Genomic DNA, 13,126 nt, shown 5'->3' with positions numbered 1-13,126 from the left:
ATTTTTAAGTAATTAATTAGCCTTTTATTGCATGACATAAGTATTTGATACATCAGAAAAGCAGAACTTAATATTTGGTACAGAAACCTTTGTTTGCAATTACAGAGATCATACTTTTCCTGTAGTTCTTGACCAGGTTTGCACACACTGCAGCAGGGATTTTGGCCCACTCCTCCATGCAGACCTTCTCCAGATCCTTCAGGTTTCGGGGTTGTCGCCAGGCAATACGGACTTTCAGCTCCCTCCAAAGATTTTCTATTGGGTTCAGGTCTGGAGACTGGCTAGGCTACTCCAGGACCTTGAGATGCTTCTTACGGAGCCACTCCTTAGTTGTCCTGGCTGTGTGTTTTAGGTCGTTGTCATGCTGGAAGACCCAGCCATGACCCATCTCCAATGCTCTTACTGAGGGATGGAGGTTGTTGGCCAAGATCTCGCGATACATGGCCCTATCCATCCGCCCCTCAACACGGTGCAGTCGTCCTGTCCCCTTTACAGAAAAGCATCCCCAAAGAATGATGTTTCCACCTCCATGCTTCACGGTTGGGATGGTGTTCTTGGGGTTGTACTCATCCTTCTTCCTGCTCCAAACACGGCGAGTGGAGTTTAGACCAAAAAGCTCTATTCTTCTCATCAGACCACATGACCTTCTCCCACTCCTCCTCTGGATCATCCAGATGGTCATTGGCAAACTTCAGATGGGCCTGGACATGCGCTGGCTTGAGCAGGGGGACCTTGCGTGTTCTGCAGGATTTTAATCCATGACGGAGTAGTGTGTTACTAATGGTTTTCTTTGAGACTGTGGTCCCAGCTCTCTTCAGGTCATTGACCAGGTCCTGTCGTGTAGTTCTGGGCTGATCCCTCACCTTCCTCATGATCATTGATGCCCCACAAAGTGAGATCTTGCATGGAGCCCCAGACCGAGGGTGATTGACCGTCATCTTGAACTTCTTCCATTTTCTAATAATTGCGCCAACAGTTGTTGCCTTCTCACCAAGCTGCTTGCCTATTGTCCATCCCAGCCTTGTGCAGGTCTACAATTTTATCCATGATGTCCTTACACAGCTCTCTGGTCTTGGCCATTGTGGAGAGGTTGGAGTCTGTTTGATTGAGTGTGTGGACAGGTGTCTTTTATACAGGTAACGAGTTCAAACAGGTGCAGTTAATACAGGTGGAGAACAGGAGGGCTTCTTACAGAAAAACTAACAGGTCTGTGAGAGCCAGAATTCTTACTGGTTGGTAGGTGATCAAATACTTATGTCATACAATAAAATGCAAATTCATTACTTAAAAATCATACAATGGGATTTTCTGGATTTTTGTTTTAGATTCTGTCTCTCACAGTTGAAGTGTACCTATGATTAAAAAAAATACAAACCTCTACATGCTTTGTAAGTAGGAAAACCTGCTAAATCAAATACTTGTTCTCCCCACTGTAGATATTCCATTAAAAATCAGCCGTTTCCAGCTACAATAGTCATTTACAACATTAACGATGTCTACACTGTATTTCTGATCAATTTGATGTTATTTTAATGGACAGAAAATTTGATTTTCCTTCAAAAACAAGGACATTTCTAAGATCCAACTCAATCTTCCTTTGGTTCATCTTAATTTTCTTCCTTTTGTAGTCCTCAGACCACATTCCTGTTCTCATGTGTTGATTCTGCAATTCTGTCTACAACAATGTTGTTCCGCCTTGATTGTCCCTCTAGATAATCTGATTTCTCTGTCATTGTTATGATGGATTTCCATATAGAACTAATGTCCTCTCTCAATGACTTACAGGTTGTTATCATCTTGCCGTTTTCCTGTTTCAACTCATCAAGCTGACCCTGGGAGATCTGCAAACTCTTCTTCAGGTCCTGGACCTCTCTGGTCAGGTCGTCCATTATTTGGACAAAACAGCTATTTTCTTGTTGTTGTAACAACTGCTTGTAGAACTATGTTTGATCATTTTAAAGATTCTTTACCTGTGATAGAGAGACACCACTGTCCTCAACGGTACCAGCTTTGGTCTTGTCATGGTAGCAACGTAGGCTACGTTGTTACTCCCCACAATTCCAGACAGTGCAGGTTGCAGGGAAGATGGAAACAGCAACAAACAGTAAGGATCTAGACAGCCACAAGCATGGGACAATCCGAGGTCCAATGAAACCCTGCTAGCTTGATAGGCAGCTGACAGGGGCAGCTAGGTCCTCGGTTGGCAGAATCCCTGGACAGATAGCAGCGGGATCCAAAATCAAAAGGTTTCCAACTAGTAACCAAACTTTTCCAATAAAAAACTTTTTCAGACACTTTCAAACTTTACAAACCAATATACCAAGTGCTGCCTCTATTCCATGTTCAACGGGACGCCACATTTATATATGGTGAAGGCTTGTCATCCTAAGGGTATTACCAAGGAGGTTTGGTTGTATATAACCAATTATGTTGTAACAACTTAAATACCTTAACAGTGAAATCCTTAGCCTGTTGCTCCTGGAATGGCAAAGGTTATTGAGGACCGAACAATTTCTGTTTAACACTAGAAAGCATTCTGGTAGTCAGAATAAGCACAACAGACTGCTCACAGACATACAATACATTCAACCCACATACTGAGTCATTAGTCATTAGAAGCATTTGCCTGGTCTCTACAGAGCATCTACCTCCTACATCCTACAGCGTGGTGGAGGCTGAGAGTGGTGCTGAGGATGATCTACAGAAGCAGTGAGGTTAAAAACAGACACCACACACACACACACATTGATCAGCAGGAGACAGATGTCAGGCTTCATTTACCTAACCCTTCCTCCCTTCCTTCTTGCTAACCTTCTTCCCTCCTAACTGACTAACAGGCTTAGGTGGGTGTTGGTGCTGTGATACTGAGAGTGCAAGTCCAGTAGGAATAGTAGGAAAATACACTGAGTGTACAAAACATCACCTCCCCTCTGCCTCGCCTGCCCTGCTGAACCCAACACCCTGGACAACACACACAGCAAACCTGTAAACAATTCATGAGGCCTCAATTTTTCATGGGGAGAGAGAGGGAGAGAGAGAGAGGGAGAGAGGGAGAGAGAGAGAGAGAGAGCGAGAGAGAGAGAGAGAGAGAGAGAGAGAGAGAGAGAGAGAGAGAGAGAGAGAGAGAGAGAGAGAGAATGTGTGCAAGAGATATAGTGAGAAAGAGATTGAGTAAGGAAGAGTAAGAGAAAAAAGTGTCATTGAGAGATCGAGGAGTGTGGTGATCTAGGGGTCGAGGAGTGTGGTGGTCGAGTGGTTGAGGAGTGTGGTGGTCAAGTGGTCGAGGAGTGTGGTGGTCGAGGAGTTTGGTGGTCGAGTGGTCGTGGAGTTTGGTGGTCGAATGGTTGAGTGGTGTGGTGGTCGAGGAGTGTGGTGTTTGAGTGGTGTGGTGGTCGAGGAGTGTGGTGGTTGAGTGGTGTGGTGGTCGAGGAGTGTGGTGGTCGAGTGGTCGTGGAGTGTGGTGGTCGAGGAGTGTGGTGGTCGAGTGGTCGAGGAGTTTGGTGGTCGAATGGTTGAGTGGTGTGGTGGTCGAGGAGTGTGGTGGTCGAGTGGTCGTGGAGTTTGGTGGTCGAATGGTTGAGTGGTGTGGTGGTCGAGGAGTGTGGTGTTTGAGTGGTGTGGTGGTCGAGGAGTGTGGTGGTTGAGTGGTGTGGTGGTCGAGGAGTGTGGTGGTCGAGTGGTCGTGGAGTGTGGTGGTCGAGGAGTGTGGTGGTCGAGTGGTCGAGGAGTTTGGTGGTCGAATGGTTGAGTGGTGTGGTGGTCGAGGAGTGTGGTGTTTGAGTGGTGTGGTGGTCGAGGAGTGTGGTGGTTGAGTGGTGTGGTGGTCGAGGAGTGTGGTGGTCGACTGGTCGAGGAGTTTGGTGGTCGAATGGTCGAGGATTGTGGTGGTCGAGTGATCGAGGAGTGTGGTGGTCGAGTGATCGAGGAGTGTGGTGGTCGAGTGGTCGATGGGTGTGGTGGTCGGGTGGTGTGGTGGTCGAAGAGTGTGGTGGTCGAGTATGTGTGCAAGACATAGTGAGAAAGAGATCGAGTCAGGAAGAGTAAGAGAAAAAGGTGTCATTGAGAGGTCAAGTGGTGTGGCGGTCGAGTGGTCGAGGAATGAGGTGGTCGAGTGGTGTGGTGGTTGAGTGGTTGAGGAGTGTGGTGTTCGAGTGGTCGAGGAGTGTGGTGGTCGAGTGGACGAGGAGTGTGGTGGTCGAGTGATGTGGTGGTCGAGTGATGTGGTGGTCGAGTGGTTGAGTTGTGTGGTGGTCGAGGAGTGTGGTGGTCGAGTGGTGTTGTGGTCGAGGAGTGTGGTGGTCAAGGAGTGTTGTAGTCGAGTAGTGTGTAAATGCGTTTGTAGATTCTCCTCAGCCGTGCTAGTACAGTGTGCGGTGCCTCATTTGCATGTATTGTGGCTGGCTGATGCTAATGTAGTAGAGGTGCTGATTAGTTATAAATGAGTGTGAGGAGAGAGTGAGGTGAGGAGAGAGGGGAGAATAGAGAGGATAAATAAAACAAATAAAGAGTAGAGGAGAGTGGAGAAAAAGGAGAGAGAGAGCGCAGCACAGATGAGCTCCACTACTTAAGCCAGTGGGTCCACGCAGCTCCACATGAGAGCTGGCCTGGTAACAAAGTAGGATAGGCTGCTGAACAGAGAGCCTGCTTAGAGTAATGATAATTAATATCATCATAATCACACTTTGTTATTAAGGATGTTAATGAGTTCTTCTGGTGAGAAATAAGGCTTTTATTTTATTTATTTTTACCACCGTATTCTCCCAATTTTTTGATCTTGTCTCGTCGCTGTAACTCCCCAACAGGCTCGGGGAGGCGAAGGTGGAGACATGGGTCCCTCGAAAAACATGATCCACCTAACCGCGCTCCTTAACCCGGAAGCCAGCCGCATAAATGTGTCTTAGGAAACATTGTGCAACTGGCACCTGGGGTCAACCCGGCCCGCCACAAGGAGTTGCTAGATTACGATGAGCCAAGTAAAGCCCCACCGGCCAAACCCTCCCCTACCCCTGACGACGCCAGGTCAATTGTGCGATAAATCCTAATAAATCTGGTATGAGGTCTGGGATAACAATTTTGTGATTAGAATTGATTAAAACTACACAGGGAGAGCTGTGAGCCTACCAGTAGTATGAATATACTGAGTCTACTGAGTAACATCTTGTGTTGGAGTAACCTTTGACAGGCAAATGATCCCAGTGAAATATGATAGGAACACAGAGGACTACATAACTACTCTTCAATGTTCCGTTGAGTGTAAGACCAGGCCAGACCAACAAGTGGTTGCCTCTAGAACACAATCCTCCTCCAACCCTCCTGTCATTCACATCCCTCCAGGCTCTAACAACCTCCATCCCATCAGGAGAGGGACATGTGTAGCTCAGTGACCAGAGCCCAGGGGAACCTTGGGAAATGCTCATCAACAGGACTGTTACAATCACCTTCTCTTGTCATCATACAAACAAAGCAGATAGGACCAGCTCCATATAAAACACAGGGAATACTCCAACATGTCTGTGAAAAGGCTCTATTCTGCTCACAGGTTATACAGTAGACACTCGTTGATGCGAGGAGTACCTGGAACCATCTCTCCCTCTCTGCTCCCCCCTTTGTTCCCCAGCTGATCCTGGCCGTGGCCCATTTGTGTTACTTTTTCCCCCACGTGGCTGAGGTCAGTGGCAGTGGCCTCGCTCCCTCTCCCTTTCTCCTCGCTCGATCTCTCTCTCTCTCTCTCCTCGCTTGCTCTCTCTCTCTCTTCCCTCTCTCCCTGTGATCACAAAGCAGAGGAAGGCTGGTGTTTGTGAGGGGTGCAGGTGTCCTGGGCATGAAAAGGCCTCAGGGCTACAGGGAGACCCAAGAGACTCAGGTCCCTCTGGAGAACTTTCAGCTCAACCCAGCTGAGTCAGTCAGTCAGTCGAACAGAACACCTTCTCTAGCCGCTCGTTACGTGGCTACACTGAGGATGGCAGGCCTCCCCTGGTTATCACTGAATCATGGCTAGAGACAAATCCACTTAATCAAACCCCAGAATGTGAGGAGGAGAAATGTGAATGGACTCTGACTGCTGAGTGGGAGGAAGAGAATGACAACCAGAACGTACAGTTGAACGGAGAGATCACAGATAGACAGTGACAGACAGAGGATACAAAGTGTCCACATCAGACTGGATCAGATGGGGTGCGTCTCCAAGCAACAGGTTCAGCTGGACAGAACCAACTCCACATCAGACAGTCCCATAGAGACAGGATGAAGACAGGGTTCCTAGGTGAGAACAGGTAAGGCTGTGGGTTCTGAGGTGAGGCTGTGACAACTAACATTGTCAACAAACACAACAACACAACAACAGCTATGGGGCAGCAGTACCCTTGTGGGTGTGTTTAACCAACCAGTAGAGCAGTAGTGTAACTGACATTTCACGACATGAACAGTTACACAGTCTTTGTATTCTGTTGTTATTGTTGCTGTTGTTCACGTTGAACTTGGATTTTCTCTCTTTCTCATTGGTGTTTCCATTTGAGTCCAGCTGATGCAATTACCTAGCATGCAATTCATTCCAGGAGGGATTTAGGAACTCAAGGTGTCCAATTATCCTGCGTGGTAGACTGGGACTCTCAGTACCTCTGTGGGGGCCAAGGCTGTAAAATAAATGTTGTTTGTGATCTTGACTGGTCCCAGCAGAGAGGAGACGGCGGTGGGGGAGAGGGTAGAGGGGGCAGGGGAGGTTAACCTCACTTTAATGAGACTAGGTACAGGATTTCCATTTCAACAGGATAATTTAATACTAGCGCGACCCTCGGCACACCACACCATTTAAAACATTATTTCTCACTCTTTTGTGTAATATTCAATATCCTCACTAATACTTACATTTTACAGCAGCTTGAAAAGACAAAACTGTACAAGTGGCAAGCATCTATTTTACAACCTCCTCCCCCACCCAGCAGCACAGGGCTGTTCCTCTGTCTGTTGCTGTAGTGGAGTGGTCTTTTTTTTCTTTTTTTTTTTACAGTATTTTTGAAATTGAACCTTTATTTAACTAGGCAAGTTAGTTAAGAACAAATTCTTATTTACAATGACGGCCTACCCTGGCCAAACCCGGACGACACTGGGCCAATTGTGCACCGCCATATAGGACTCCCAATCACAGCCTGTCAAGGGGTGTACTAGAGGCGAAGTCAGGTGCAGGAGAGCAGAGTAATGTAAACGGGGGCACTTTTATTTTCGTTTCAAAAAACGAGAGCACTACATAAATCAAACGCGCTCAAAACGCGGAACATAACAAAAGTAAAGCGTGTAATAAAATACCACAATAACATGAAACAATTACACACAAATACACGATGGGAAACAGAGGGTTAAATACAAGTAGATTGATTGGGGAAATGAAAACCAGGTGTGTAATGAACAAGACAAGACAAACAGACATGGAGCGACGATGGCTCCGAAAGCCGGTGACGTCGATCGCCGAACGAACAAGGAGAGGAGCCAACTTCGGCGGAAGTCGTGACACAGCCAGTTGGAATCGAACCAGGGTGTCTGTGGTGATGTCTCTAGCACTGAGATGGAGTGCCTTAGACAGCTGCGCCACTCGGGAGCCCAAGTGATCATCTTTCCATAATAAAAAGAGTAAAAGAAGCTTTGCTATTTATACCAGATTCAATATTATAATACCACATTCAACATTATAATACCACAAAAATTATCCCAAAATATTTGAGGTTACACTAACAGTGATACTGTTCCAACAGTTTAAAAACAAGTTTCTAGTACCCTGAGAGTTGAGATATATATATATTTTTTAAGATCTCTCAACATGAATTTGGATTCCCTTTTTGTCAATGCTTTATTGGCCATGCTAAATGAATGGTATTTTCCCTCCACTGCACCTCCCGCTCGTTCCCTTTACTCTGCTACGGGACATCAGTCTGAGTAGCACCGTCTGCTCTGATCAGTCTCACTCACCAATTAAAACCATGGGGAGTGAAAACTCCAATCAAACATTAACTGAACTATTTATGTTTCTACATCTAGGTCGCACATCAGTGAGGAGTTAAATGATGATTAAAAAATATATATATTTATCCCTATACAATAACGGAAATTATTATAGTGTAACAGTTATTTAACAGATATTTAATAAATTAGTAATAAAGATGTACAAATGTTCAGCAAATCATTAACACATACCTTAGAAATGATCTGACAATGGCTTATAAATGAAAGTTATTATATAAAGTGTTACAACTGCGTGGTTAACTGGGATCAGTGTGAAGTCTGGAGGCTGGTCGGATTTAATCAGATCCATAATATAATGTCATCTGCAGGTTTCACTGTGGCTTATTGATCTGCCAGATATTGATCCAGAGTGTTTGTTCATTCATGGACAAGTTCACAGCTTTGATCACTGTGAGCATGGTGCTGAATCTACATCAAACATGCTGGGGAGTGATATCTCATCCTCGTTGCATGATTATAATGAAATCTGCATGTTCATGCACTGGTTTTCATCTGTTCCCTGTAGGGCTCATTTCAGCACCTCGGTTTACTATCATCAGGAAGTGCACCTGATCCATCCCCAGTGTGAATAGACTGATGTTGTTTAGCTTATTAAAGAGCCAATCCAACAGCAGAAGAGACTTTACCTTCCCTTTTTACATGATCTCAGAGGCTTGACTTTGCTGCTGTGAACAATGGTAACAGTACTTACCCACATTACACAGGTCCACACCTGTGGTGGCTGGTGGCACTTTAAATTGGGAGGATGGGCTAATAGTAATGGCTGGAACTGCAATGGTCTCAAACACATCACACACCTGGTTTCCATGTGTTTGATACCATTCCAATCACTCCATTCGTTATTATGAGCATTCCTCCCCTCACCAGCCTCCTCTGGTCCACACAGTCAACCCTTCACAAACTGCATCAACATGTCGGCTTTGTCATTCCTCCTGATAGGTCACTGAGGAGGAAGATAAACCAGTCATCAAACAGTCATCACAACCAACCGAGTTCCTGCTCATCAGTCCTTCAAGACGCAGACACACACACAGTATTTATGACTTCAAAGCAATGATAACCCCCGACAGTGTAGGGGCCAGTAGGGATGTTCTGAGTAACAGAAGGCAGTAGAGTTGTTTTTGACTGTGAACGAGAAAGGGAAAGGGGATACCTAGTCAGTTGCACAACTGAATGCATTCAACTGAAATGTACTTCCGAATTTAACCAAACCCTTCTGAATCAGAGAGATGCAGGGGGATGGCAGTTTGAAAATCGACCTCCATCCAGGGATGGAAGATGTCGCTGTACTCCTAATTATCCCAATAGGCAAATGAAGAAGATTGAAATACTGCTCATTTTCAATAAAACTTCCGTCAGCATTCTAAGATAGCTAATGCTAAATCAGCCCATTGGATTCCATGAAAATGCGACGCCAAGCAATTGGGTGAGTAGCTGCTGGAGGTGATTTTGGAATGAAATGAGCTGCTTTATCAGTAGCTACCTAGAATGAGGATGAAAAAGGCAGTTTAATGAATAACTAGCAGTATTTCAACCTTCTCAATTTGCCGAATGGGATAATGGGAAAGTAATGAGTACAGCGACACCTTCCATTCCTGGATTGTGGTACGTTTTCAAACCATTTCTCTTCTTGTTCACCAAAATGAAGACATATTTGGATATGACCATTTCGACTTGAAGGAAGGTTTACTGAACTTCAAGTCGAAAACCTTTGACTAATTGGTTCCCTGTTCACTGCTAAATCACTGGTTCTCAGGTGAGAGAGGATATTTTACCTTAGTTGAAGAGGAGGTGGTAGATGCCTACAGTTCCACTTTAGTGAAGGAAGGCCTGGCAGAATGCTTAGATTCATGGTCAGTAGGCTATGATTAATCCACTTGAACTTCGAGTCAATTTTAACATGAAAAGCTAATTTTGAGTCATATTGATGGTGTATGTGCATTTGTCACACTTCTATTACTGTAACCTTCTACAGTAGCCTGGATTTCACCTGGGGTTTGTTTAGTAGCCTACAACAGAACGGTGTTCAATGTTAATCGAAACGGAAACGGTACTGAACAACAAGCTGAGGAAGAGGACTATGGAGGCCCAGGATTGTGTATGGTGTGTGCTGCACCTGTTTTGCAATGGCCACACCTCGCTACACCCACTGAACTGTAGAAAACATACCTCAAAGGATGTAAAATAACGCACTGTTTCAGGGAAACATGTTGTTCAGTAGTATGTTGTTCAGCGGCCTACAAACCGTCACGCAATGTAGCAAACGTTGAACCGAACTGATTGGCAGTGGTGGAAAAAGTATTCAATTGTCATACTTGAGTAAAAGTAAAGATACCTTAATAGAAAATGCCTAAAGTAAAAGTGAAAGTCACACAGTAAAATACTACTTGAGTAAAAGTCAAAAAGTATTTGGTTGTAAAATACCAAAAAACTGTAATTGCTAAAATATACTGTACTTTAAGTATCAAAAGTAAAAGTATACATCGTTTCTAATTCCTTATATTAAGCAAACAAGATGGCACAATTTTCTTGATTTATTTTTTATTGATGGATAGCCAGGGGCACGCTCCAACATTCTGACATCATTTAAGAAAAGAAGCATGAGTGTTTCAAGTTTTAATGTCACAGGCACAAGTAAAACTACATACAGTTCAAGTCGGAAGTTTACATACATCTTAGCCAAACACATTTAAACTCTGTTTTTCACAATTCCTGACATTTAATCCGAGTAAAAATGCCCTGTCTTAGGTCACTTAGGATCCCCACTTTATTTTAACAATGTGAAATGTCAGAATAATAGTAGAGAGAATGATTTATCTCAACTTTTATTTATTTCATCACATTCCCAGTGGGTCAGAAGTTTACATACACATATTTGGTAGCATTACCTTTAAATTGTTTAACTTGGATCAAACGTGTCGGGTAGCCTTCCACAAGCTTCCCAGAATAAGTTACATTTTGGCCCATTCCTCCTGACAGAGCTGGTGTAACTGAGTCAAGTTTGTAGGCCTCCTTGCTCGCACACGCCATTCAGTTCTGCCCACACATTTTCTATAGGATTGAGGTCAGGGCTTTGTGATGGCCGCTCCAATACCTTGACTTGGATGTCCTTAAGCCGTTTTGCCACAACTTTGGAAGTATGTTCGGGGTCATTGTCCATTTGGAAGACCCATTTGAAACCAAACTTTAAATTCATGACTGATGTCTTGAGATGTTGCACCACTGTCCCCTCTGAATGTCAATAAAGATACAATGTTAACTCAGATAGTCTATGTATCAGTCTTATTGCTTGGGGATAGAAGCTGTTCAAGAGCCTGTTAGTGTCAGACTTTATGCACTGGTACCGATTGACAATGCAAAGCAGAGAGAATAGACTATGGCTTGGGTAGTTGGAGTCTTTAACGATTTTCCAGGCCTTCCTTCCACACCACCTGATATAGATGTCCTGGATGGCAGGGAGCTCGGCCCCAGTGATGTACTGGGCTGTTCGCACCACCCTCTGTAGCGCCATTGGATCGATGGTGGTGGTACTGCCATACCAGGCAGTGATGCAGCTAGTCAGTATGCTTTCAGTGGTACAGCTGTAGAACCTTTTGAGGATTTGAGGGCTCATGCCAAACCATTTCAACCTCCCGAGGGGAAAGAGGTGCTGTCATGCCTTCTTCACGACTGTGCGTGTGTATTTCGAGCATTTTACGTCTTTAGTGCTTTGGACACAAAGGAACTTTAAGCTCTTGACCTGCTCCACTGCAGCCAATGTGGGTGGATTGGCGGCGTGTGGATGGGGGCATGCTCATCCCCCCTGTTTCCTGTAGTCCACGATCAGCTCCGTGGTCTTACTGAAGTTGAGAGAGAGGTTGTTGCTCTGGCACCACACTGGCAGGTCACTGACCTCCTCCCTGTAGGCTGACTCGTGTCGTCAGCCAACTTAATGATGGTGTTGAAGTGTGCGTGGCCCAGCAGTCATGGGTGAACAAGGGTACAGGAGGGGAGTAAGCACACATCCCTGTGGGGCACCTGTGTTGAGGGTCTGTGTGGCAGAGGGGATGTTGCCTACCCTCACCACCCGGGGTTGCCTGTCAGGAAATTCAGGATCCAGTTGTAGAGGGAGTTGTTCAGACCCAGTGTCCTAAGCTTGACTGTGACGAGTTTAGAGGGGACAATGGCGTTGAATGCTAAGCTGTAGTCAAAGAACAGCATTCTCACATAGGAATTCCTCTTATCTAGGTGGGTGAGGGCAGTGTGGTGAGCAATTGAGATTGTGTCATTTATGGATCTGTTGGGGCTGTATGCAAATTAGGTTTAGGGTGTCTGGGTTGGTGGAGTTAATGTGTGCCATAACCAGCCTCTCAAAGCACTTCATGATTAAAGAAGTGAGTGCTAATGGGGGAAGTCATTGTGGTGTGAAGCCTTACAGTTCTTGTGAACAGTTATAATGGTGGTCATCTTAATAAAACATGTGGGGATTACAGACGGGACAAGGAGAAGTTGAATATTACCATGAATATGCCTGCCAGCTGTTCTGCGCATGCTCTGAGAACGTGCCCCCAGAATACTGTCTGGACCCGCGGCCTTGCGGTTATTGACCTGCTTAAAGTCTTTTCTCACGTCGGCCTCAGAGAGCAAGGGCACCCAATCCTCTGGGTTGGTGATGGCCCTCACACCCGACATGGTGTTGTTGTCAAAGCGTGCATAAAATGCATTGAGTTTCTCAACGGTGTTTAGTGAGTCTGACAGAAGTTGTGCACGGCTGGAGGGAATTTAACAAGGAAGCAAGTTTTGAAAATCTGATATCTTAGAAAAAAAAATCACGTTTACATTTTATAAGATTCCCAAACATAATAAGGTAGCTGTGATGGACTTCACCTTTCTTACCTCAATGCACAATGCCACTCTGAAGGTGAATGTAGGCCTGTAGGCTAAAAACAGTATTTACTTTGGCAACATAATATTATTTACTCATTTGTAGCATTGCCATTACATAGATTGAGGGCTTGAAACAAGGTTGCTAATTTCCACACTAAATATGAATGGAATCCAGATCAGCTTTTCACTTGATAGCTCAAGCCACTGAGGAGAAATAGGAAACACGTGGTAACTTGTCATTTTCAAA

At 45.0% G+C, this 13,126-nt stretch overlaps 1 protein-coding gene across 1 annotated transcript; it reads right to left on the bottom strand.

Moving 5' to 3' along the window:
* Positions 1–3,272: 3,272 nt before the first annotated feature.
* Positions 3,273–4,013, bottom strand: LOC118940994 (putative uncharacterized protein YHR217C). Its single transcript, XM_036951066.1, has one exon. The coding sequence runs from the start codon at positions 4,011–4,013 to the stop codon at positions 3,273–3,275; it is 741 nt and encodes a 246-aa protein (XP_036806961.1).
* Positions 4,014–13,126: the final 9,113 nt, after the last annotated feature.

Source organism: Oncorhynchus mykiss, chromosome 18 (genome assembly GCF_013265735.2).
Source record: "Oncorhynchus mykiss isolate Arlee chromosome 18, USDA_OmykA_1.1, whole genome shotgun sequence".
Taxonomy (NCBI): domain Eukaryota; kingdom Metazoa; phylum Chordata; class Actinopteri; order Salmoniformes; family Salmonidae; genus Oncorhynchus; species Oncorhynchus mykiss.
The sequence above is the reverse complement of the archived record's forward strand: the minus strand, read 5'-3'. Positions and strand labels throughout refer to the sequence as shown.